General features: G+C 38.3%; 1 protein-coding gene across 2 annotated transcripts in view; it reads right to left on the bottom strand.

Annotated features, from left to right (window-relative positions):
• SMARCD2 (SWI/SNF related BAF chromatin remodeling complex subunit D2) overlaps positions 1-26,722 on the bottom strand; it is a 61,647-nt gene that overhangs the window by 8,705 nt on the left and 26,220 nt on the right. Inside the window, exons 2-9 of one of the 2 annotated variants that reach the window (XM_026720508.2) lie at positions 25,012-25,199; positions 9,501-9,543; positions 8,253-8,375; positions 7,939-8,058; positions 7,021-7,116; positions 6,158-6,259; positions 3,894-4,055; positions 2,300-2,397 (exon numbers count right to left, since the gene is read on the bottom strand). In XM_026720508.2, coding sequence (XP_026576293.1) covers positions 2,300-2,397; positions 3,894-4,055; positions 6,158-6,259; positions 7,021-7,116; positions 7,939-8,058; positions 8,253-8,375; positions 9,501-9,543; positions 25,012-25,199 — 932 coding nt within the window. The remainder of the gene's footprint in view (positions 1-2,299; positions 2,398-3,893; positions 4,056-6,157; positions 6,260-7,020; positions 7,117-7,938; positions 8,059-8,252; positions 8,376-9,500; positions 9,544-25,011; positions 25,200-26,722) is intronic. The other variant, XM_087916483.1, reaches the window with a different exon arrangement.

The following is a 26,722-nucleotide window of genomic DNA, read 5'->3' as shown; positions in this document are numbered from 1 at the left end:
GATAAAACTAATAATGACTATTGGAAACTAAAAAAGAATCTCTATGGATTAAAACAATCTGGTTATGAATGGAACCAATATATTGTTAAAGAGTTAAACAATATAGGGTTTAAAGCAGGTTTAGCTGATCCATGTTTATTTAAGAAAGAGACAAATGGAATAGTGTCATTATTATTGTTGTTTATAGATGATATTGCTTTAATTACAAAAACTAATAATGAAGCTACTGAAATAATATCATTATTAGGTAAGAGGATAAAATTAAAGCAATTAGGAGAGATAAAACAGTATCTCGGATTGACAATAAATAAAACCAATGGTGGCTATAAGATATCTCAAGAGGATAAGATTTATCAATTACTAAAAACTTATAAGATGGAATTTTGTAAACCGGCAAAAACTCCAATGAGTCAGGAATTTTGCCGCACTGATGCTCAAAGTTCAAAATTCGATAAGACTATATATCAGTCACTAATTGGTAGTCTATCATACATTAGTAATTGGTCAAGGCCAGATATTGCCTATAGCGTTAATCAGTTGGTTCGATTCAACGCTGAACCAGCTGAACGACACTGGCAAGCGGCAAAATGTATCTTAAGATATCTTAAAAGGACAATGCACTATGCATTGTATTTGGAGCCAAGATGATTTGATTTTAAGTGCATATGCTGATGCAAGTTTTGCAACAGATATAAACACTAAGAAATCAACCTCAGGAATGGCTATACTATTGGGAAAAGCATTGATTGGTTGGAGGTCAATTAGACAGCAACACATAAGTATGTCCACAATGGAAGCAGAATTGTCATGTCTGTCTTTATTATGTATTGATTTAATTCTGTATAAACAGTTATTATTGGATATGGGATTAACTGTTAAAGATTCCATTGTAGTGTATGAGGACAATCAAGCAGCCATACGGATGGCTACAAATATTGCTGTAAAAACGAGATCTAAGCATACAGATCTTAGATATCTGAATGTAAGGCAATCTGTAAAGGATGGTTTAATAAGACTGGAATATTGTATGACTGAACAAAACATTGCTGATCAGTTCACAAAAGCCCAAGGTGCAGTGAAACACAAAGGGAGTTGTGATTACTATGGGTTAAGGTTGTAAATAGATATATATATTATTATATTACCCAAAAGGGGAGAATGTTAGGAATAACATAGGTTACCTAACGTAATTTGGGTAAAATAATATATATAAACTATAAACACTTTAAACTGCAAAGCATGTAATTTTGGGTGCGGTGTGAAACCGCCATAAGAGGGAGCAAGAGAACCTGATTGATTGCTGATGATTCCTGACGATTACTGGTTTGATGAATTGATGGTTTGTTAACTGCGTGTTTCCCTACTGCTGAGTTACTGAAGGAAGAGAGGAGTTTTGACTTCTTCATATCTCTACTGCGAGGAGATATATTACTGGACTGATATTTGTAAGTTTACTGACCTCTCTTTTTCGACACTGGAATTTGCAACTGAATAATCCCTGGATGGACTGAATTAGTGAATGATATATGGACTGTTTGACTATGCTATAACTCTTACTGGAATAAACCATTTAACTAGCACAGTGTATCTGTTTTACTGAGTGTAAGCTACAAAAAACGTTTATCTCACATATTTTGCCTGCCTGCCTGACTGCTGTGCAGATTCTGCTAGGGTGTATCCCTAACAATATCTGCTGTTTCCAAAAGGAAGGCAGATTGTCCGGTGAGACTGGTGATCAATAATAAAAATATATATTTGATTCTTTCTCAGAGCTATTCTAATTGCATTCACCTGATAGCTCAGGAGAGTTTGCAAATGCAAAAGGATTATAACAAAACTAGACAACACTAAACAGAATTTCACAATCAGAATAAAATAAAACATGAAACAGCTTTCTTTTAAAATTAGATAACTCAAGAGAGAGACCTTGAAATTCAAAAGGTTACTAATGGAATAATAATACAGATATAAATAAGAATACATTTCTCCAGATATAAGAAATGTTTCCTAGATAAGCCGTGGTAGTATTCTAATTGTCCAGATTAAACATCTTCTCTATCTTCAATTTATAAAGCGTTTTATTTTAATAGGCATTTCTACGAAGCACACTATTTCTAAATGAGAAGTTAGAAAGCATACAGCTTGTCAAAGACCCAGTGTAGAGGTAGGATTCCAGAAAGCTCTCCAAACACAATTTTTAATTAATAAATGTGGGTATTACGTATATGGATACAGTTAGGTATCAACTGCGGGTATAATTAGGTTGCCCTAATAATTTCTCTTATAATATCAATCTTACCTGATAACATGATTGATAACAATGGGGTCTGGGTGCTGTAAGAGTCCTGCCAGTTTCATTGGAATCTCAGAAAATCTCATACGGCTGCAATTGAAGATCTAAAATGAAACAAGAAGACAAGCCTTAGTAATCCCAAAGGAATAGGTGGAGAAATAGGTGGGCTAAAGTCAACCAATGGGACGTTCTAATTGTAAAATTAGATATGTCAGTTCTATACTTTAATAAACACTAATGTACAGGTAGTCCTTGACTTATAAGCACAATTGAGCCCAAAATTGCTATTACTTAGTGAGACATTTGTTAAATGAGTTTTGCCCCATTTAACAAACTTTCTTGCCACAGTTGTTTAGTGAATCACCGCAGTTGTTAAATTAGTAACATATGTTAAGGTGAATCTGGCTTTCCCACTGACTTTGCTCGTCAGAAAAGTTGCCAAAGGTGATCACCTTGGGACACAGCAACCATCATAAATATGAGTCAGTTGTCAAGAGTCTGAATTTTAATCATGTGACCAAAAGGATGCTGCAATGGTCACAAGTGTGAAAAACGGTCTTAAGTCACTTTTTTCAGTGCTGTTGTTTTAACTCTGAACTAAATGAATTGTTGTAAATCGAGGACTACATGTACTGGTGTTTGTTTTTTCCCCAAAATCTAAATATTCACGTGTGTACCCACTCTTGGTGAATTACTGTTATTGTTTACAATCTGCCTGATTGGATCTTGCAGAATTAATGCTCCAGGCTCCTTCAATTAACAACGTCCTCCATCAGGACCCTGAAATATACCTTTTCTATAGCAAGTATCTATCCTCAGGAATGAAGCCTGGACGCTTCTGTGATTTGGAAGAGCCCTGAACACCTGGGTCTTCCCCCTGGCCTTTCCCCTAGCCTTCCCCCAGAGGGACCCCCTGCTTCATTTCCACCCAATCTGTCATTCTTTCCACTTTCCACTCTTTTTTTGTCTATTTTCTCTCTTTTAGTTGGTTTTCTCTGTTTTGATGGTTCTGAGCCAGCCAGTCATTGGGCACTGGCAGCATTCATGTGCAATAATAGCAGCAGCAATAATGTGAACTGATTAACAAAATACTGGACTTCCAATTATTTTTAAACAATATAATTAAAACTTATCTGAAGAGAGTCTGACAGTCTAGTTTGTTAGTGTATTAGCTCTTCAAGCTTGCAAGATTGAAAATCTGCAATGTATTATGATTCCGTTACACTATTTTCAAATGGATGAGAATAGAACTAAGCAAAGGATATGAACTTGGGAAGATATAACAGATACAAAATCAGGAACTGAGAAGCAGAATTATGTGTAAACTGAAATTCCAGTTCCCAAACATGAAAATTGCTCAGCCCCAGGGCTTCCAATTTTATTTCTTGAATATACTTGCTAATAGTTAATGTTCATATTATGCACATGTGCAAAAGATCATATACAACACAAGAAATACATACTCAACACTACTGTATGATGGATTACAGACTACTGATCAGCTTGTAGTTAGGACTGATAATGAGTGAAGCTAAATTAAGGTGGTTTGTGAAAACCCTCTTCACTTAATAAATATCCTGAACAGCAGAGACATACTGACCTGGCGAAAGTAGCGGTTGCAATTGATATATTCTTTCTCATGACAGTCCTGAAGTTTGTTATATTTGATATAAAGCCACAGGGCCTGCATTATGCTGGCACGAGTTTGGGTATGGACACCAAGTAGGCGAGCCAGACGTGGATCTAGCTTGTACTGAGGAGGCTGAAATGACAATGTTGCTTAATTAACATATGTGCAATTAATATATGTGCTGCCATCAATTTTGCAATCCCAGCCCTCTTTTCAATTTTTAATCTATTTTCTCTAAAATATGAAAGCTTCTGATCAATTATATAGAGAACAAGAGAACAACACAGTATAGTATTAACTCTAAGCTTCCTTAAAAGGAAATTAAAATGCAACTTTATAATTATCTTTATCAAATGAGCCACAATTTACAATGGAGAGCAAGTTCAAAAAGAAAATGGTGAACTTCTGGAGGCAAGTAGGAAACTCGAGTTGTACAATTTTGTTCCAGGTAGAGAAACTGAATGTTTCAGATAATGAACTATTGAAAAAGATGCCTCTATTTATTTTCTTTCTAGTAAAGCAGGTGTTCCTAAATCTTTCTAGTAAAACAGGAGTTCCTAAATATCCGGGAAGGTACTGGAAAAGATCTGCCAACATCTAGAATCCAGTAAAGTAATAACTAGCAGTCAGCACGGGTTTGTTAAGAACAGATCATGCCAAACCAATCTTATTTCATTCTCCAACAAAGTGACTAAATTAGTAGACCAGCAAAATACTGTGGACATAATATATTTAGATTTCAGCAAGGCATTCGACAAAGTAGACCACAACCTACTTCTTAGTAAGCTAGAAAAAAATGGAATATATAGTACCACCACTAGATGGACTCGCAATTGGCTGACAAACCGTAATCAACGAGTAGTCCTTAATGGGTCTAAGTCTACATGGAGGGAAGTAAGCAGTGGGGTGCCACAAGGTTCTGTCTTAGGGCTAGTATTCTTCAATATCTTCATTAATGACTTAGATGAGGGAATAGAAGGGGAACTTACTAAATTTGCAAATGATACTAAGCTGGCAGGAATAGCTAACACCCAAGAAGATAGGCTCAAGATCCAGATGGATCTTGACATACTAGAACAGCGGTTGCCAAACGGTGGGCCGTGAGAAAATTTTGGTGAGCCGCAGAGAAATCTCACCCCCAGAGCAGCCCCCAAAGCAATTAATCCAGGATGCACAGAAACACAAGGCTGCGCCACCCACATGGCCCGCAGGAACCCTCCCCGCCCACTCACTCCTTACCCGGCAACTTGCCTGCTAAATTGCTATTTTTCATTTTTCTGACCATCATCTGTTCTGCTGTGCCAGGAGATTTAGATTAGCTAGGAAGCAGGAAATGGTTGGATTTCTTGCTTTCTAGCTAGTCTTTAAATGTTTGGCTCTGCTTTTAAGCACAACCAAACCTCCGTTAGGACTGAAGTTTCTATTATTCAATGCAGACTCACGGCAAGCAAATTTGAGAGACTGAGCTAGCCGATGGCAGATCAATGAATGATTCTCTGAGCATCTCAATCTGCCTGCCTGCTTTGCCTGATTTTGGGTAAAAGTTGCTCTTTTTTTAATAAAATATTCAATATTTACATACATGGTGTGTTGTGAGTTAATTTTGAGTTTGCTTGCAAGCAAATTTTATGTGACAGACTGAGCTAGCCAATGGCAGATAGATAGATCTCTGAATGAATCTGTGATTCTGTGAGGAACTCAATCTGCCTGCTTGCTTTGCTTGATTTTGGGTAAAATTTGCTCTTTTTTTAAATAAAAAATTCAATGTTTATATAAATATTTATAATATTTACACACAAGCCATGGCTAGCCAGTCACATGACCACCAAGCCCACAAATTAGGCCACACCCACAGAACTGGTTAGTGGTCCCTGGGATTTAAAATTATGAGTTTGGCGGTCCCTGAGGTCCAAAAGATTGGTGATCCCTGGACCCCTGACCTACAAGATCCCTTCCAACCCTGATTATCTGTTATCTTTTGCTACCTTATCTCTCTTTAGTGTAATTTCAATATACACACTTTCCTTAAATATCCAAGGACTAAAATGAATACAAACGAACAATGAGAATAATACAATGAAACTACGGAAATGTGGGTTTATTGTAATAATAAAAGGTTCTTCATACTTTCTCAGGATTCTATTTGCCTTTCCCTAAGAAGGTAAATCTCAGAGTTTGGGAAGTCCTGACGTAGAGCATTGCAATTGGTCTGCTCTGGCAATTTGCCTTCTTACCTGATGATCCAGCATGAGAAGCAGAGTGCATTTTACATTCACATCACCAGGGCGCTTCACTTGAAAGCCATCTGTCTCTTGGGTTGTTGGCATCCGGTGCCACTAAGGGTAAGGTTAAAAAAAAAAAGATGTATGTAACAGGACTCTTTAGTGCAAAACAAGGGAAAAGTAAAAATGACTTAATCTCCCATACAGTATCTTACATGAGAATATTTAGCTTCCAGATTACTGGCTCACTGCATAGTTTTGTAATGGATGGAAATTTGAATCTTCTGCCATAATTAAGACAAAATATCTTTAGTCACTTCAAAATATAGTTCAGGTAATAGCCTTCTCTATACTGTATACCAGTCCATTTCTGGTGGATGCACCATTTGGGGGCGGGGTGTGTGTGTTAAAATCGACACTTGGACTTTAAGCATAACCAAAAGTTGATGGGAGTCATGAAGATGCCAGTCAACATGGAAGGAATCGTAAGTCTAATTTGCCGGCATTATTGACTAATATATTTTAGTTAAGCATTTTTATAATCAGCTTGAATAAACAATGAGCTTAAATTATTTCAAACTATGCTAAATTTAGTAATAAAAGCTAAATCCATGTAATAAAATTAATCAACAGAACTTTAAATTTAACAAGTATAACAGTAAAAAAAAAGGGTGGGTGGAAATTATAAATAGAACATTTCAGTACCTTTGGTCTAAACAGTGTAAAAGTTTGAATGTAAAATTATAGTGGTTCTAATAGAAGCAAAGTCCTTATGTCAATTTCTTAGCCATGGATCTTAGTTCAACATGAAGCGTGTAAATGCTGTGAGCTGGCTATTTTATTTATATATTTTATATATATATCAAGATACTGACCTCCACCAGGTGATTGTCTGGTCCATATAATTCTTTGTCTAGTTCAATAACCAAGCTCTTGAAAAAGGATGAGAATTTTCTCTTCTGTTTACTTGGCTGGGACAGAAAGACAATGAGAAACTGAGCTTTACTATTCTCACAATCACTTTAGAAAAAACACTTGTCAAAAACATTTCACTAAGTGAGGGATAAGTAAATGATGCCCCCTTTATTATTTGTAACATAATGTTATACTAATTCTACAATATTTATCACCATTACAAGCCATAAATACTCTGAGCAGTTTAAAATAAGCAGTAAATTCAGGAACAATTTAATCTAATGGTTAAGGAACTGGAGTGAGCAAACTGAAGTTCTAATTCTGCCTTAGACATGGAAGCTAATTGTGTGATTGGGGCAGTTAGCTTCTCTCAGCCTTAGGAAAAAGGCTATGGCAAACCATAGCCTTTTGGAAAATCTTGCCAACAAAACTTCATGGATTTGTCCAGCCAGTAAACAGGAGTCAATAATGACTCAAAGGCATAAATATATGTATTTTCCCAGCAAATGGGAAAAAAATAGTTATTCTGCAAAAATGATAGATCATTTCAGCATTTAAATTAGATATATTAAGCCTGATCTCAGGAATTCTACTTTAATTGGACATTGTAGTAAGCAGAAACTGAATTAGACTAGCCTTTGGTCTGGCCCAGCATCACCCTTAAACATAAATTACTGCTTAAAGACACATAATGGCTTTAGTATATGAAAATTAATAAAGGATTAGTCAACAGTTAAATGAAGCAATAGGTTAGCTGCCTGATGCAAGATCTGTTTAATGGGTGAATAGGAAACAGGGCAGTTATCCAGAGGAAACACACATTTGTCATCTTCTATCTGCCACAAAGTTATCTCTTAACAAAGAAATTTCATTCTTACATCATCAAGAAGTTTGCCTTCCACACGAAGTTCCCACGAGGCTATACGCTCACCACCCTCAGACTCCTCTTTACCAGGAGTAAATGTATTAGAGATGTAAATACGCAGCTTCCGCTTTTGCTGAAGATTTAGAGGAAAACATTAACTGTAAACAGCAAAGAAATCATCATACATCATACAAATCCACAAACCAGTTTTATGGTTTTGACCTTTTTCCCCAAGATAACTTAAAACAGCAAAATTAGTCACAATTGTGGATTCAGATTGCCTCTAACAGGGCTTTAGCTGATCATCTCTCTATCATGCCCTGATACCGTCAAAGGTTTCTTGATTGCCTCTTGGATTTCCATTCTTTTGCGGGCAATTGTCTGGTCCAGCTTGCGTTCAAAGGCCAGTAAATCCATGTAGGCCTGAGACTCAGGAACTAATTCACGAATCTACAGAAAAAAAATGGATTATTAGATAGTTATCTAAAAAATGTTATCACATTTTCTAGGCTTTAAAAAATATATGTAAGGTGAATGTCAATTAGTATTGTCCAGGATTGTGATCCCCCAGTATACAGACAGGGCTTTCTATTTTTTCTGCCGTTGGGAAAAAATAATGTAACTTTGCCTTAATTTAGAAAATAATAAATGTACCTCAACCTGGAAGGTAATTGTGAATATAACCAGCACAGAAATCTCTTTGTAAATTAAAAGTGATTTAATAGTTTGCTAGGCTGGTCAATAGGATATGCCAGGCCCTCAGAAGTTACTATAATTCACATAGGAAGATTTGCCAAAAGGTAAGTAAAATTTCATAGCAAGTTCATTTAGTTTTCTATGAAAGACAATCAGTAGCAAATACTTTATTCTAGAAAGACATGAGTGATTGATGTTTTTAAAATCTGCAATATTTCTCCTCATTTAGATCAAATGTGCTCACTGTCCTGACTTTTTATCTTTAATGTCAATATTTTATTTATTTATTTATTTATTTATATTTGTCAATTAAAATATTAGGTATAAGTAAAAACATAGTTATGAGTACACGAAATCGATACATATAATAAAAATAAAAATAAAAGAAACAATAGGACAGGGAGGGTAGGCACGTTGATGCACTTATGCACACCCCCTACAGACCTCTTAGGAAAGGGGTGAGGTCAATAGTAGAGTCTAAGGTTAAAGTTTTTGGTGTTTGGGGAAGAAACCACAATCAGGTAGAGTATTCCAGACATTGACCACTCTGTTGCTGAAGTTGTATTTCCTGCAATCAGGTTTGATGCGATTAACCTTGAGTTTGTATCTATTGTTTGCTCTTGTGTTGTTATGGCTGAAGCTGAAGTATTCATTGACAGGTAGGACATTGCAATGTATGATTTTATATACTATACTTAGATCAGACTGAAGGCGGCGTAGTTCTAGCTTTTCTAGGTCTAGAATTTCAAGTTTGGTGGCATAAGATATTCTGCAACAAGGAGTGGAGAACTCTTCTTGTGAAATACTTCTGGACTTTCTCAACTGTATTAATATCAAATACGTAATGTAGGTTCATGCTTTGACAAAATGAGAACTTACCCTCTGTGGCAGGATTTTGTCAGCCATCTTCCGCCTTTTCAGTCTACAAGAATTGTACATAAAATAATCAATGAATGACCCTTTTGGAAAATTTATTTTCACTTTTTTACAAATAGAATGAATTGACTACAATCTATTTATCTGTCACAGAAAATAATATAATCTGAATGTTCTCAACATTTAAGTCAGAACATGGAACCTATGACCTTCCCAAAGCTGCTGAAATATCTTAGCAGTTTTAGTCAATAAGGTGATGGCTGCTGTAGCATGTAATTCAATGAACACCGGAGGGCCTATGATGTGTCTAAATTAAGAATTGCCAGATTTTTCAGTATCACAATATCTTACCTCAGTTAGGCACTTTTAACAGAAAAACTCAATTAAAACTGAGCATACAATTTTAATATTTTCTTTTTAATTAAACAAATTTCTTCTTTTAAAACAAAAACAGAAAATATTAGTTAACTTTATAAATGACAGAAATAAATCAAATTTAATGTAAAAGCTCTACAACTTTAAATGCGTATTTAAAGTTAAAATGCATTGCTGCATTTTATTTACAAATTGGGAAATTCCAAGTTTGAAAGACAGAAGTAAATAATGCAGATTTCTTTAATATATAATACAAAACACTAGCATTATAACATAATTCATTGTCTTAAACTTTAAAAAGCTGATTTTAACAAACCCAGAGACAGCATAGGAAAGATTCCATGGATGAAAATCCTAAAGGAGAAAACAACTCAAGTAGGTGGCAGCAGAGGCTAGGAGGTTTACAAAAATTCTATCTTGGATGCCAATTATGTTATTCCTGAATCAGGAGACCTTCCTCATGGTCATTCATGCTCTGGTTACTCTCCAGTTGAACTACTGGAATGTGCTATACCTTGAGTTGCCCTTGACCATCACCCAGAATTTCAACTGGTCCAGAGTATGATAATGCACAACATTGGGTGTCCCTAGGACTAGGTCCATCTAGGTTACATCTGTGTTGCATTAGCTGTACTGGCTCTCAATTTTATTCTGGATGTAATTTAAGGAGCTGATGTTACTGAGTCAGGTTATTATTATTTGCAGGATTACCTACAAATATCTGCTGTGCCACCAGATTGGACAGAGTAGGCATATTCCAGAATACTTCCTTTACACGATGCCTTCCAGTGGGACCTAGGACTTTTTCCATGTTCCAGCACTATGAAATACTTTTCCCTATGAGATCAAGCAGGCTCCCACTCACTTATCCTTCCAGAAAGTCGTAAATGCTTTTTTCTTCCTTCAGAGCTGGAAGATAGAGCTGCAGTATTGGTTGCATACATGGAGACTGGTTGTAGTGCCAGGTTTCTTTATTTCTGCTATTATTGCTTGTTTTTATCCTTTTATGATCTTTGGTTTTATTTAACTGTTATGAGCCATCAGAGTTGAAGCCCTAAGTCAGAAAGCCTTCAAATCTCTTCTTTTTCTTAACCTCAATTTTAACATAAATGTAACAAAATTCATGTACGGTATTTCTACAGAAGAATATTCATATTTTTGCCAATTACTATCACAGTAAAACCCCAATTTATCAAAACTTTCAGGGTGAAAGGTGAGGATAAATCTGAAGGTAGAAGAAAGTAAAATATGAATAGAGTGGGAAAAAGAAAATAATCATTATTTCTTTTCCTCAGGCATGTTAGTATCCAAACAGTCTAAATCGGATGCTGCAAAATACAGTGAATGGCAGAAGGTTGTGAAAGCATAAGCCAAGTGTGACTAGTCAGAAAGCAACCTTGTAACATGGAGGAGCAAAAAAGCATGTGTGCTCTTAAAGGAAAAGTGCAAAGGGGCAGCTTGAGAGTCTCTTCTTCCTCTGCATTCTAGCAAAAGAAGGCAGATAGCAACGTAGGACTCAAAATGTTTTCGTCTCCTCTCTAGAGCAGTAAGTAAAAAGGCTGGGAGCACTTGAGTCAAGTCACTGTGGTTCTCCTTCAGCCATTACAGACGTAGCCTCTAATGTTTTCTGGATGCTAAAATAGCCATATACTACTAAAATTCTCATGCTTGTTTTATGGTTTGTAACTTCAATAGGACAAAATGGTGCAGCATATGGCAACAAATTTAAAATCAACAGACTTCAAATGGGCTATAGAATGCATCTGAAATGTGGTGGGACTCATCTCCGGGCGGGGACGGGGGATGAGTCTGCCTATCGAGATAAGGTGGACCCATTGCTTTTGTGGTGTGGAGACAATAACTTGGTCCTTAACACCAATAATACCAAGGAGCTTATAGTAGACTATAGAAGGCATAGATCAGATATCCAGCCCTTGATTATCAATGGAAATCGAGTGGAGCAAGTGGCTAGTTTTAAGTTTCTGTGTTATCATATAAGAGGACCTGACTGGGGCGCTCACATTGCAGCACTTGTCAAAAGGGCCCAGCAGAGATTATACTACCTAAGACTTCTCAAGAAACAACTGAATAAAAAACTGCCAGTGACCTTCCACCGCTGCACCATAGAGAGTATTTTAATTTACTGCACCTCTGTTTGGTTTTCCAATTGCACAGTGGCAGATAGGAGGACATCGCTCCAGAAGATTAACATCATTGCCCAGAGGATCATTGGTTGCCCTCTCCCCTCTTTGGAAGAGCTTTATAGCTCCCACTGTCAACAAAGTTCAAAACATTCTTAAAGATCGATCTCATCTGGGCACCCCTTTTTGAACTATTTCCATCTGATACAGGATAATAAAAATAAGAACAAATAGCTGAAAAGCAGCTTTTATCCCAGAGCAGTAACTACATTGAATTCTACTGTATAGTGCAATATTAATGCAATATCGGGGGTTTTCAGTTCAATTGTATGTGAAGGATGTATGTTTTTGTTTTTTATTTATCTTTTTATGTATACTGTGCATTGAAAATGGCATTTAATTTCATTGTACAAGGTGCAACAAAGTAAACTAAACTAAACTAAACGTGAAATCTGGGACTTATGGCTCCTGTGGAATTAACATTTGGTAAAGTTGTGGAAGCTTCAGTACTGCTGCATGTCAAAGTCATCCACAGTCACTGATTATCATTTCCAATGCTCCCAGGCTATCATTATCCACAGGAACCAACATTCCATATTACCTGGACCTCTTGACCTATATCTTAACTTCCAGAGATGATCTGGGTCAAAGATATATCTAATGCACATCATGGTCTGCTACAAAAATGTAAAAGATTTAGAACAGCCCAACAATGCAGCAGGAGGAACCCTTAGATTTCTTTTTCTGAAATATTAAAAAAAAATCCAAAACATTTGTGTTCTAAATCATCTGAGGACATCTTAGATCTTTTATTTACTTAAATACAGTCACATGATGATAAAAGTGTTCTGTCCAATAAATCTTGATACCTATTTTATGTATCCAAAGATTCAAGATGACTAAACACTGACATTAATCAGAGAAAGGAAGAAAGCAAGTTGTTGTGTAAGTTCAAACATTATTATGAATAATAATGTTATAAATCAAATGATTTAATATAGATATTATAATATAAATTAAGGCATAGCATATATTTATCTAGAATAATAAAGCTAAAAAGAGACAAAAATAACACATTTTAGAGCTATAAATGAAATTCTCCCCAAAACGGATCTATTTCATCTCAGATTTATCATAGAAGAAAAAATGTAGTAACTTAAATTGAATAATGGTTTTCAACCTCTGAAAATGAGAATCAGTAAACCAACAGTTTTCTACTGATTTACACCTTTATTTTCCCTCTGCAGAATTTGGCCTCTGAAATCTCAATGCCAGATGTTTACAGCTGCTCAGTTCTCTATACAACTTCTCCTTTGGATCAAGCTAGAGTAGAAGAAATTGCCAAGAAACTGAATGTCATTTGCAAACCATTTGCTTTTAAAAACAGCTGGTAAAATGAGGCCAAGCGGAGTCTGTTGATGGGCCAGAAATATTTTTGAGAAAAAAACAGCCTACATTTGAATTCAGTAGAAATAGCTTATATAATTAGAATAAGAAATTAACTTGAAAAGAGTAAAGAAGGAGGTAGAAATCTGTAAAAATGGGATAAGGAAAAATGGGTTACAACTTCACCTTAACACTGTATAAAACCAGAAGTGGTATTCAGCAGGTTCTGACCAATTCTGGAGGACCGGTAGTGGAAATTTTGAGTAGTTTAGAGAACTGGTAAATACTACCTCTTTACTGGCCCTGCCTCCATCTATTCTCTGCCTCCCGAGTCCCAGCTGATCGGCTGGGTCTTCTTTTATTAGTCTGCACAGGAGAACAAAGCTGGAAAGCAGGTTAGTGGGGTGGGGAGGGAATGGGATTTGGCAGTAACCTTCCCCCAGGAGTGGGGAGGGCATGGAGATTTTACAGTATCCTTCCCCTGCCATGCCCACCAAGCCACACCCACCAAGCCATGCCACACCCACCATGCTACGCTCACAGAACCGGTAGTAAAATTTTTTGAATCCCATTACTATATAAAACACACCAAAATACAATATATAAACCCTAACATGAAGTTAAAAGTACTTCAATATGTATTTCCATCATTTTCTTACACCCAAATCAGTATCTCATATATATAAGAATAGTCCATATGTAGACATTCCCTTTCCTCCAGGAAAAAAAAAGAACTAGAACAGAGAACTTAAGAAAAAGAGGCATCTCATTTAATAGGGGAAGAAAAAGAAAAAAAACTTGGTGGAAATGAGATAAGGGCAGTAGGTAGTTATGAAAGTTTGCTTATCTAGTGATCACATAGTGTGAACGAAAGTAAGTGAAGCTGCAGCTGATTCATTGATGAAGTGAATAGTTGCTAGGTGCCAGTTGTAATGTCATGGCCCTGTCAGAGCCTGGGCCCAAGAAGCCTGTGCCCATGGCCTGACAGGACGGAGCTAGGGCGGATGAAGCAATGACTGGAGGAGGAAGATTAGGCAGTCCTGGGTCCCTTGGGCCTGGGAAGAGTCGAAAGAGGATGCAGAACAACCAAGCGAGAGAGGAGGAGAGGGCAGGCAACAGAACTGAGAAGTGATGGAGCTCCAGCAATGAGTAATTATCTCTCTTAGCCAATCCACCACAGAGAATGGAGAGAAGGCGGGATCAGCACAGGGTGACCCAATGACCTGCCCCTCTTCACAACGCTCACCTGGGGAATGAGATTTAAAGTGACGCCATTGGGAGGGGCACTTGTCAGGAACAAATGTCGCTTTTTTCCAGTCTCACGTGCTGTTACCAATTTCTGGATACTTTAATGTGCCTTGCCATGCTTGCCTGGCCTTGCTTGCCTGGCCTGGCTATGTGCGAATTCACAGTGACACAGTCCTTCTCCAGGTTGTGCTACTGTGAATTCTTCCTGTGATGAGGACTCCCTGGAACCAAATTCCCTGAACAGTGGCTGCTCTCAGAACTGGGGTGCTCCTCTGGACTAATAGTGCCCAGGAACTATTAGAGATGCTTGTTTAGAACTTGCCTCCTGGACTGCAGTGAATGGTGGAAAATTTGGGGGAAAGTTGGAGCAATAAAGGGGAGTTAAGCATTTGTTTTAGTTGTGTTGCTTCCATGCTCAGCCCCAGGTCATCACATGCATTCCCTCAAGAAACACCTCCAATTTAACTATCACTCTTAAAAAGAGAGGCAGTTTAGTGCCTGTGAACTAAGAACATCAAAACAAACAAGAATAAGGGAATATTATGACTTAGCGAGTCAAGCTCTGACTTCCCACTTTCATCAATTAAGCATCAAAAAAAACTTAGGGACAATTTGAGGAACCAAAATTCCAGCTTTATAAATACAGAAATTACATTTTAAATAATTCAAATTTATTAACAATGACCAATATGAAGATAAGAGAGCCAGGGGCAGGAAGTGGATGCTTTTTAGTTTATTGCACAGGTTGTCAAATGTACAAATATTTGTTTGTTGAGCATTTATAAAATATGATTGGAATAATGAGCTCTTGGTTGTCAAGGTCCAATTAAGGCAGTTGAGTTGGGCTTGTTTAGAGACAAAGAGCATGTAAACAAAACCTTCCAGGAAGCTTAATCTCCTTTCCGAGATAATACTTTCTTTGCTCTCAAGGAGATCAGGGATGACATATTTTCAAGGATGAAGGAGATGTTCCTGTAGATGGGATCAAGTCCTTGAGTAATAGATCTATGTTCTTGTACAGAAAACATTCTCAAGGGAGGTCAAGGAGACAATTAAATCATTATAAACACAGAAGACTAATAGACTTATATTCAGAAATGGTCAACGTGACATATTATCATATGGAATACTAGTCATTAAGCAAGTTGAAAGCTAAACCCTTCCTCCCAGGCACCCATCTATTCTTGACCAAGTCCACTTTACTGCATTTTATGAAGAAGAATTGATTTTTTAAATATGGTTAAAAAAGGGAAATAAAACTAGGAAAATACATGAATTATTATCCATACATTGTCTCACATTAAAAGTAGTAGCCCTCTATTTATAACCAGTTGCTTACAACTGACAACCCCATCCCCACCCCCAAAAAGCTAGGTTTATGACTAGGTTTCAAAGATGATGCTGCATCTACAGTTCCATGCTGGAAATTTGGGAAGATTTGCCCTTACAATTAACCATAGAGATGCTGCAGGCTCCACCACATTATAACTAAAGGACTACCTGTACAATAAATCTAGTAACTGTAGAAGATTAGCGCTAAGGAATGGAGGCAAGGCAAATTAAGTCAGTACACATTTTTACTGACAAAGTCTAAAAGAATGCACAACTGGAAGGAAGATCTTTTTGTCCTGAAGAATCAATGTGAGCTCTGGATTAATGGCAACAATCCTCCAAATACCATTTATAGTGCTAAGTCTCCATCTCCTGCTTTGTAATATCCCAGAAGTATATTACTGGTTACTATGAGAAACAAGACGAGAATTAAAAAGGACTTGATCAAGCCTAATGGAGCTGTTCCAGAGTTTTAAAAAAGAGAGAAGCTTCGTATAAGCATTACAAAAGGATTACATTCATCAGGCAAGCAGCCCCTCCCAAGCAGCAGTACTGTCTGCTGCTATTTTCATCTCCACCCATTTCCTTGTTTTCAACAATATTTTCTATTCTTCTCAGTAAAGGTATTTAAGTACTGTACTAAGCAAGCCAACCAAACTTTATTGTTGATCAGTTAAGACCAGTTAGGTACTGCAATCTATTTGGGCAATTCTTTCATGTAACTAGAGAGGATGGACTGTTTGGGGGAAGTGGGTAGTTTTAAGTTTTGTTAAGGATTCAACAGAAAATGATCAGATTTTTGAATCATCAGAGAAGGCAACATGAGGATCATATTAGTATTTCGAATCATTCCATTTCCACTAACCTAAGAGGTTGAGAAAGCCTGGTAAGTATTTTTGATTCTGGCTAACTGAAAACAGAACTTGAATGGATTCAATCTCTTTTTTGGCTTACCACAACAACAAGATCTCCAACAGTTCCTCCCTGTTGTGTTGGGAATTTGAAGCTACACAAAGCATCCTGATGAAAGCTTCCAGAGAGAAAAATAATTTTCACAAAATGCCATAGAACAATTTTGAATCTCGTGGCATACCTTAACTAAATGATTTATCATAATAAAACAAACAAATAAATGCAATCTCTTGACAATACAAAAATCCATTAAAGTCTAGTTCTCATTGCAATAAATCTAAGTGGGCTACTTTACCTTCAGGAAACAGGTGAATATTCCTTCACATAGACAATGTAATATCGTAATAAATGCAATGTAATACCATAATAAATCTCTCCCCATTTTAAAACTTAGGCAGAAACACAGGAAACACAAGGTTTGAAACTGATAGCTGTGGTTTTAAATTGTAGAAATTTTAATATGGCAGCTTGCTCAGAAATGCTGAAAATACTAGTTAATTCAAAAGGTAAATGATTCTTATTGCTAAACAGATATATGCTCATTAACTGTAAATATTTTCATTAACAAATCATAAAAAAATTTATGGGATATAGTTTAAGGTTACTCAGTAATAGATAGTTTCTGATAACAAGACACTCAGTGGTCACTTATCCCATCAAGAGACTGAAGTACTTGGCTGATCTAATCATAGAATAGATCCTATAAGTTACGAAATGAGCTGCAATTCATGAAAGCTTATGCTTTCTTATAAAATTGACTATAAAAGGTGCTAGCAGATTCCACTGGGCGGAAGAAACATAGACAAACTCTTACAAAACTTACAAAATGGGTTTTGTGATTCTTTGTTTAGTATTGCTAGTGATTCTGTTCTCCAACATCCAGGATAGGGAGGCTAGGGATGTCAGTCAATTATTCATACATCCCTCTTTTCTACAAGCATATAATGTTTTTCCAATATGTTGGCAAAGAAGCATCTGGGACAAATGTAGAATGTAGCCAAAGCCTAACACAAAATATTACCTGGAATCCATATTACGTAGTTGTCCATGGTATTTTATCATGCAAGACATGTAGAAAATAGGCCCCTTAATTTCAACAAAGTTAAGGTGCATAATTTATTGGGCCTGCAAAGTTAATTGGGCACATGAGCCAAACAAGTCTCCCTCTCCTGATCTCATAAATATATACTGTAAATAAAATATATTAAATTATACAACTTTTCTTGTCCCTTCATTTATCTTGAAATAGCCATTTCAAGATAAATGAGCTGTGGTGGCGCAGTGGTTAGAATGCAGTACTGCTGACTGCCCATTGCCTGCAGTTCGATTCTCACCGGTTCAAAGTTGACTCAGCCTTCCATCCTTCTGAGGTTGGTAAAATGAGGACCCAGATTGTTGGGGGCAAGAGGCCCCGTGGCATGCTGGAGCCGTGACACCAAATGTTCCACTGCATCTGGGTATTCTACCGCAGTAGTACTACTGCCTTCTACTGCCGGCCGACCGACACCGGGTCGGAATTGCCGATGGCAATAGACGACGAGCCACGTTAGATGCTGAACTATCACAAGTTGTGGGCAGTTATTGGCAGAGCGATGAACTTGCTGACCGTTAAAACAATGATCTCAGGGGGCGCATATACACCGGGAGGGCACAGGGGACTTGGTGGTATATGGAAAGGGTGCTGTGGTGAGAGTATGGTAAAGGAGGGTGGATAATTAACAGAAGAATGCACGGTATTGAGGGTTACATAGTGACCAGAAATTAAGTGGTAGCGGCCACCGGATGGTGGATAAACTCATTACGTTATATCTGGTGGATAAGTACAGCTCTGGCTGCATGGTGCGCCAGAGCTGACTTTACTATCATATTTGATGCTTGTTGTTACCCGAACCCGGACTAATATATGGGTGAATAAAGACTTTTCTATGTGCCGTGGAGTTTGGGAGCTAGTACTATAGAACTATTGCGCATTAAGTATGGAGATCTAAGTATACAGGATCCCAGCCCAAAGAGTAGATGGGAGGGGTCAGGAGCTCGGACTGATGACACTTCCTATTTCAGTTCTATCCCTAGAGAAGGAAGAGAACGTAAAAGTAAAAGGACTGGAAGTGACTTTACACCTGGTACCAAGCATATGTTATCAAGCTTTCTTTGAGGGGATTCACCATCTCGCCTTGTACAACAGGAGGGTTCCTGGGGTCATCAGGGAATGTCTGGCCAGTGGCCACAACGCATGGTGTGGGGACCACCACTATTGCAAACTACATTTGATGGGAACCCAGACCGTATCACACTGTTTCTAAGCCAAGCATATGACCTAGAATTATATGCCTCTTGCTATCCATCACAATGGTCCATAGTGGTAGCCATCATGGGGTTTTTAACTGGGGATGCAGCAGACTGGGTCGGGGAACTACACAATGAACGGGCTAGAGAATTGGTAGATATAAGTCTTTTTTTGGACTCACTCCTCAATCATTTTGAGGACAGGTCTCGTGTCCACCAAACTGAGGGAGCTATCATGGCGTTGAAGCAAGATGGGAGACCGGCAACTGAGTATGTACGGGAATTCCGGCGGTTAGCTGGGAAGTTAAGGTCCTGGCCTGAGCGTATGTTGGTCTGGGAATTCCGTACTGGGTTGGATCGTAGTTTAAGACAGGCGTGCTTATATAGAGGAGTCCCTCAACAATTGACAGAATGGTAGAGAACTGTGGTTGAATTGGATGTCGGACTGAAGGAATTCAGAACCAAGCCCGAACCAATCCGAAAAGTACCTAAAGCTGATCTTGGAGTTATGGGAGGTTGGAGCAGGCAAAGAGATGGTCCCCCAGGTGGTAGGGGGTGACCGGCTATTAGGTGTTTCAGATGTTACCTAATAGGACATAGGGCATTGGAATGCCCTGAGCTTGCCAATGAGTGCATGAAACAAACAGCAAAGGCACCTGTTGGGGCAGTGACAAAATTCAGCTTTAGGAAACAGGGAATTGGTGCCAAAAAATCGCAAGGACTGACTTTGAAAATGAAGGGAGAAGTATCACCATCAAGTCAACATCAATTGGAGGGAGTCAACCCAGGGTTGTCTCAGAGTTATATGATAGTGGTGAGGAAAGCCATGACGATACTATGGTGAGTGCTCCAGTACGTCCTTTTGTAATACCAGTCGTAGTGGAAGCCGTGACCACAGAACTGTGGGGTAGATATGGGGCACTGATAGACATGGGCTGTACCAGGTGTCTTATTAGCCAACGAGTGGTGGATGACTTAAAGTTACAGGTGGAAGCATTGCTTACACCAATGAATTTTGAGCAGATGGATGGGTCCCTGCTTGGTGGATCCCCAGCCATGGTGATGATTACTACTGTTAAACTAGAAATTGGAACTCATTGGGAACATTTACGGTTTATTGTTGTCCCACATATGCGTGAGGCACTGATATTAGAACTTGAATGGTTGGATAAGTGGGAACCCATTATATGGTGGGAAGGTGGTTGCCGTCATTTACAGCTTGTAGTAGGACCAGAACCTCCTCAGTCAGATCCAGGGGAATCCATATCGAATACATGAAAAGAGTTAGCAACCACCATAGTTGAACATCCAAATCTCCCCTATCCGATTGAGTATCAGGATTTATCAAAGGTATTTAGTGAAGAGAAGTGCGAGATCTTACTCCTGCACCGCAAAACGGACTGCGCTATAGAATTAATACCAGGAGTGAAGCTACTTAAGTCCCGTATGTATGCTATGACTCCCAAGGAAATGCAGGAGATGAGGGATTATTTGGATAAAAACCTAGCTCGCGGAATTGTACAACCTGGAAGATCACATATAGCAGCCCCGGTGTTATTTAGGGAGAAAAAGAATGGTACTTTGCGTTTGTGTGTGGATTTTAGAGGGCTTAACTCTGTATGTGTGGAAAATGCATATCCTCTACCATGAATTAGCGAATTATTGGCCACATTAGCCACCGGAAAAGTCTTCATGAAGTTAGATCTGCGTGAAGCATATTACAGAGTACGTATCAAACAAGGAGACGAATGGAAAACTAACTTCAACTGTCCCCTAGGTAGTTTCCATTTCAAAGTGATGCCTTTTGGGTTGCAGGGTGCTCCCGCAATATTCATGTAGCTAATCAATGAGATGCTGCATGAACATTTATATCGGGGAGTACTCGTGTATTTAGATGACATCCTAATTTACACGCAGACTTTGGAAGAACACGTACAGTTAGTACGAAGTGTCTTTAAAAAGTTATTAGATGCTAAATTATATGTGAAATTATCGAAATGTGAATTTCACCATAATAAATTGGATTATCTTGGGTATAGAATTTCCAGTGATGGTTTGGAAATGGATCCCAACAAAGTAACTGCTGTCTTGGGATGGGAAATCCCACAAATACGTAAACAATTGCAGAGTTTCCTTTGCTTTGCGAATTTTTATAGGCATTGTGCCACAATTCTCTAGCATTGGGTTACTATTAATGGAACTGCTAAAAACAAAGAATCAGAAAACAAAGCCAACACCCAGTCAAAAAACTGAGCGGTCCACAAAATGTCAACAAGCATTTGACAATCTGAAGGCATTATTTGCCCAGGCACCGATTCTTACACATCCTGATCCCATGAAAGAATAGGTTGTTCAAGCAGATGCCAGCGACGTAGCTGTCAGAGCTGTCCTTTTACAACTAAATGAACAAGGAATGTTGCAACCCTGTGCTTATACTTCCCGTAAATTTACCCCAACAGAGAGAGGATAGGCAATTTGGGAAAAGGAAGCATTTGCGGTGAAGTGGGCATTACATACATGGAAACATCTGTTAGAAGACACAAAAGAAGTTTTTGAAGTTTGGACAGATCACAAGAATTTGGAGGCTTTAGAAAAGCCCCGTCGTTTATCTCCCAAACAGGTTAGAAGGGCTATGTATTTCAAGCGATTTAATTTTCATCTGCGCTATGTATCAGGGGGCTGAAATTTCATGGCGGATGCCCTGTCTCATTTACCTCAATACAATGTGATCCAAGACATGATTGTTCAGCCTCTGATATCAGATACAATACCCAGAAACATGGGACAAGTCATACAATTAAAGGATGTAAAGGAGGATGTTAAGAGATGCCATTTGCACAGATAAATGGATTAGCTGTAATGCTGACTCGGTTTCCTATAGAGATAATTTGGCATGGAAAGGAAACAAGATTTATGTACCGGAGAAATGTAGGAATTATATTTTGTAAAAGTGTCACGATGACAAACAGGCCGGACATTTTGGGTTTTTAAAAACCTTGCATTTAGCTTGATGGCAATTTTGATTGCCAAAGATGAGGTCCGACAAAGAACAGTATGTAAAAAAATGCCATGTCTGTGCAGTGTCAAAACCAAGACTGGGTAAGCCATTAGGGTTGTTACAAACAGTATCCGAACCACAACATCCATGGCCAGATATTGCAGTTATTGTGGAGTTACCAAACAGTAATGGTCATACAGTTATATGGACTATCATCGATTTATTCTAAAAACAGGCACATTTTATACCTTGTAAGGGTTTACCATCAGCTAAGACTCTAGCCAATATGTTTATACAACAGGTTTGCAGATTACATGGAACCTCTCGATGAGTGATTTCTGATAGAGAGTACAGTTCACTGCACAATTCTGGAGAGCATTCCTCCACTTGTTGGGGTCATCCCAGGGATTAAGTTCGGCTTATCATCCAAGCACAAATGGTGCAGCAGAAAAAGCAAATGCTATGGTAGAAAGATACTTAAAATCATATGTGTCCTATCAACAACAGGAATGGGCGGAGTTGTTACCATTTGCAGAAGTCGCATATAATAACGCGGTACACAGTAGTACAGGATACAATCTGTTTTATGTGGTGAATGGCCTGGAATTCAGCCCATTACTGGATTTTACTTGTCACCCCAACAACCCAATCAGTGTCCAAGAATGGGCACAACGGGTACAGGCTAGTTGGGTACATGTCAGAAAAGCTCTGGATAAAACAGCAATGGATTATAAAACATATGCTGATAAGAAGTGGCAATACCATAAACCTTTTCAGGTTGGGGACAGAGTATACCTTTCAACAAAATATATTAAGCTGAAATTGAACAATAAGAAATTAGGACCCAAATACTTGGGCCCATTGTGAATTACAAGAATCATTAACCGTCTTATGTTCGAGTTAAAGTTACCATCAATGTTGGGTCATATACACCCAGTGTTTCATATCAGTTTATTGAAAACCATTGACTCTCAAAACGAAGCGCCTGAAATAGAAAACCGAAACCATCAACCAAATACTGAATCAGATATAGATAGAATTCTTGACTCCTGTAAAAGAAGGAATACTATTCAATATCTAGTACGCTGGAAGGGATATCCGATGTCAGAGGCGTCCTGGGTGAAGACATTGGATCTATATGTAGATCGTTTAGTGCATCGTTTCCATAATACATACCCCGACAAACCTGGGCCCACATTATAATTAGATTAACTATCATGGATGTCACTAACACTAAAGTTTTTATTGTGTTGCAGGAGTATTCCTGGTAGAGGGGGCTGCCTGTCACGGTCCCATGGCATGCTGGAGCCGTGACACCAAGCATTCCGCTGTGTCTGGGTATTCTACCGCAGTAGTAAGCACCTGCTGGCCGACCGACACCGGGTTGGAATTGCCAATGGCAATATATGACGAGCCCTAATTATGTCAAATGCTGAACTATCACAAGTTGCGGGCGGTTGTTGGCAGAGCGATGAACCTGCTGACCGTTAAAACAATGACCTTGGGAGGCGAATATACACTGGGAGGGCACAGGGGGCTTGGTGGTATATGGAAAGGGTGCTGTGGTGAGGGTATGGTAAAGGAGGGTGGATAATTAACAGAAGAATGCACGGTATCGAAGGTTACATAGTGACCGGAAATTAAGCGGTAGTGGCCACCGGATGGTGGATAAACTCATTACATTATTATCTGGTGGATAAATACAGCTCTGGTTGCGAATTGCGCTAGAGCTGACTTTACTATCATTTTTGATGCTTGTTACCCTAACCCGAACTAATATATGAATGAATAAAGACTTTTCTATGTGCTGTGGAGCTTTATTTCCCTTTCTTTCTAGTCTTCAGCTGAACAGCTGACTCTGTAAACTGCTTAGAGTGGGCTGTAAAGCACTGTGAAGTGGTATATAACTCTAAGTGCTATTGCTTTTGCTCAATACTAGAGTCTGTCCAATTAGTCTTGTACAGTAGTGATACGGGATAAAGTACTCTACAATTTGGTATAACCCCTTCCCTTATTAATACAATTTCCCTGCAATTTTGAGGACCCACATAAGTACCATTTGTTCAGCATTGTCAGAACTTTGAATGGTTGTTGAACAGGACTATCTGTACCTACTTCATTAGTATGTGTGACTGAAGCAAGGGGGAACTTTAAGATGGAAGAGGTATGGGGAGGAGAAGGAATAGAAACTAAAACTTTTTCTATATTTATAAATATCACACATTTCAAGACAAGTTTCATATACAGAAGATTAAAAAGTAAAACACTATATAGCTGTCTTTTCCACTCTTTTATTCATACGTTTATTCAAAACATATGTTTCTTTATCAAATATACACAATAATAAAAGACTCTTGATAGTTCACACTAATAAACAGAACACAATAACAAATATAATGCGGAGCATATAGGTGGTCCTTAGTTAACACTGGTAATCAGGACCAGAATTTCCATCATAAATCAATGTGATTGCAAACGGAAATATTGTGCAAACCTAGCTCCTTAGTAAGACAGTCCTAGCACTCCCCAGATATTGTTATTAAGCATATCACTGGAGATCGTTTTCCTGTGGCTTCCATTTTCCTGCAGGTTTCCCCTTTTATGAGGGGGAAGGTTGCAAACTGTCATCATATCACACAGGACACTGGAACAATATGAAATCTGGCTCAGTTGCTGAGCACCCAGATCACAATCAGAGGCAGCCAAAACTTTGAAGATATTCATAAATAATAATTGTTCAATGTTGGCCTAAGTTCAAACAGTTGCTGAATGAGTGGTCACTAACTCAAGATCACCTGAATAACAAACATTCCACCTATTTCACCTGAGTTCTTACCCTCGCCTTTGTGTAAGTGCTGAAGGCGGCTGTGCCTGAGGAACAAGAAGACGCTTTCGGAAGGGATCCATCAGGGATGGTGGCATTCCAGGTCTCATTGAAGAAGCTGTACCATATGGAGGGCCTGAAGGGGATCCCACTTGTAATCCTGTCATAGGCAACCTTCCACCAGATAGCATTGCAGGGCGCTGGTGTAAAAGGGGAAAAAAAGGCATTTTAGAAAATGTGGCCATGCAACTATCAAAAATTCATTGGAGATTTAAAAGACTTATCAGATAAAGTTTGATAAAAAATATGGAATGCTATAAAGTGAATAGTAAGCCCAAGAATTTCATTCTGGCTTGTCCTTCAAATGCTTTTCATGCTGGAGAGAATTAAAGCAAGAAAAAAAATTACATATACATATTAAAAACACAGGAAAAAATTACTCAGTAAAGGCTGGAATATACAATGATAACATGTAACAAAGAGCCCAAGAACACTCATATAAAAGCAGTACAATATGCACACATCTCTTACTTAGAAGTCGTAAGAAGTAAAATTTCCAAGTTCAAACAGATTCAAACAGATAATCAGAGTTGGAAGGGACCTTGTAGGTCATCTAGTCCAACCCTCCACCCAAGTGGGAGACCCTACACCATTTCTGACAAATGGCAGTCCAATCTCTTCTTGAAAGTCTCAACTGATGGCGCTCCCACAACTTCCGAGGACAAACTGTTCCATTGGTTGATTGTTCTCACTGTCAGAAAGTTTCTCCTTGTTTCCAGGTTAAATCTCACCTTGTTCAGTTTCCATCCATTATTCCTTGTCTGGCCTACAGGCGCTTTAGAAAATAGCTTGACCTCTTCTTCCCTGTGGCAGCCCCTCAAATATTGGAAGACCGCTATCATGTCTCCCCTGGTCCTTCTTTTTACTAGACTAGCCAAGCCCAGTTCCTGCAACTGTTCGTTGTATGTTTTAGCCTCCAGTCCCCTAATCATCCTGGTTCCTCTTCTCTGTACTTTTTCTAGAGTCTCAACATCTTTTTTATAATGTGGTGAACAAAACTGGATGCAGTACTCTAGGTGTGGTCTTACTAAGGCTTTATAGAGTGGTATCAGTACTTCCCTTGATCTTGATTGTATCCCTCTGTTAATACAACTTAGGATTGCATTAGCTTTTTTGGCGACGGCTGAACACTGCCTGCTCATATTTAGCTGGTTGTCCACTAAGACTCCAAGACCCCTCTCACAGTTACTGCTATTGAGCCTGGTTTCACCCAGTCTATATGTGGACTTTTGGTTTTTCTTGCTGTTTTTTTATTATATTTTCCAGTATCTTCCCAGGTATTGATGTTAGGCTGATTGGTCTATAGTTTACTGGGTCTGTTTTTTTTTCCTTTTTTGAAGATGGGAACCACCCATCAGCTCTTTTCCAATCCTCTGTGAGTTCCCCGGTGGTCCAGAATTTTTGAAAGATATGGTGCAGTGGTTCTGACATGACCTCTGCCAGCTCCTTTAAAACTCTGGAATGTAATCCATCAGGCCTCGGTGATTTGTTTTCATCAAGATCAGACAGGTGTTTTCTTACTATTTTTTTGCTTATTTTAACTTTTATTTCTGGTCTGTCTTTTACAGTTATGTTTTTGATGGGTTGAGCTATAGTTTCTTTTTGCGTGAAGACGATGCAAAGAATGAGTTAAGCAATTCTGTTTTCTCTCTGTTGCCTCTTA

Source organism: Pseudonaja textilis, chromosome Z (genome assembly GCF_049901715.1).
Source record: "Pseudonaja textilis isolate UNSWEBS1 chromosome Z, rPseTex1.2, whole genome shotgun sequence".
Classification (NCBI taxonomy): Eukaryota; Metazoa; Chordata; class Lepidosauria; order Squamata; family Elapidae; genus Pseudonaja; species Pseudonaja textilis.
This window is presented reverse-complemented; position numbering and strand designations above follow the sequence as displayed.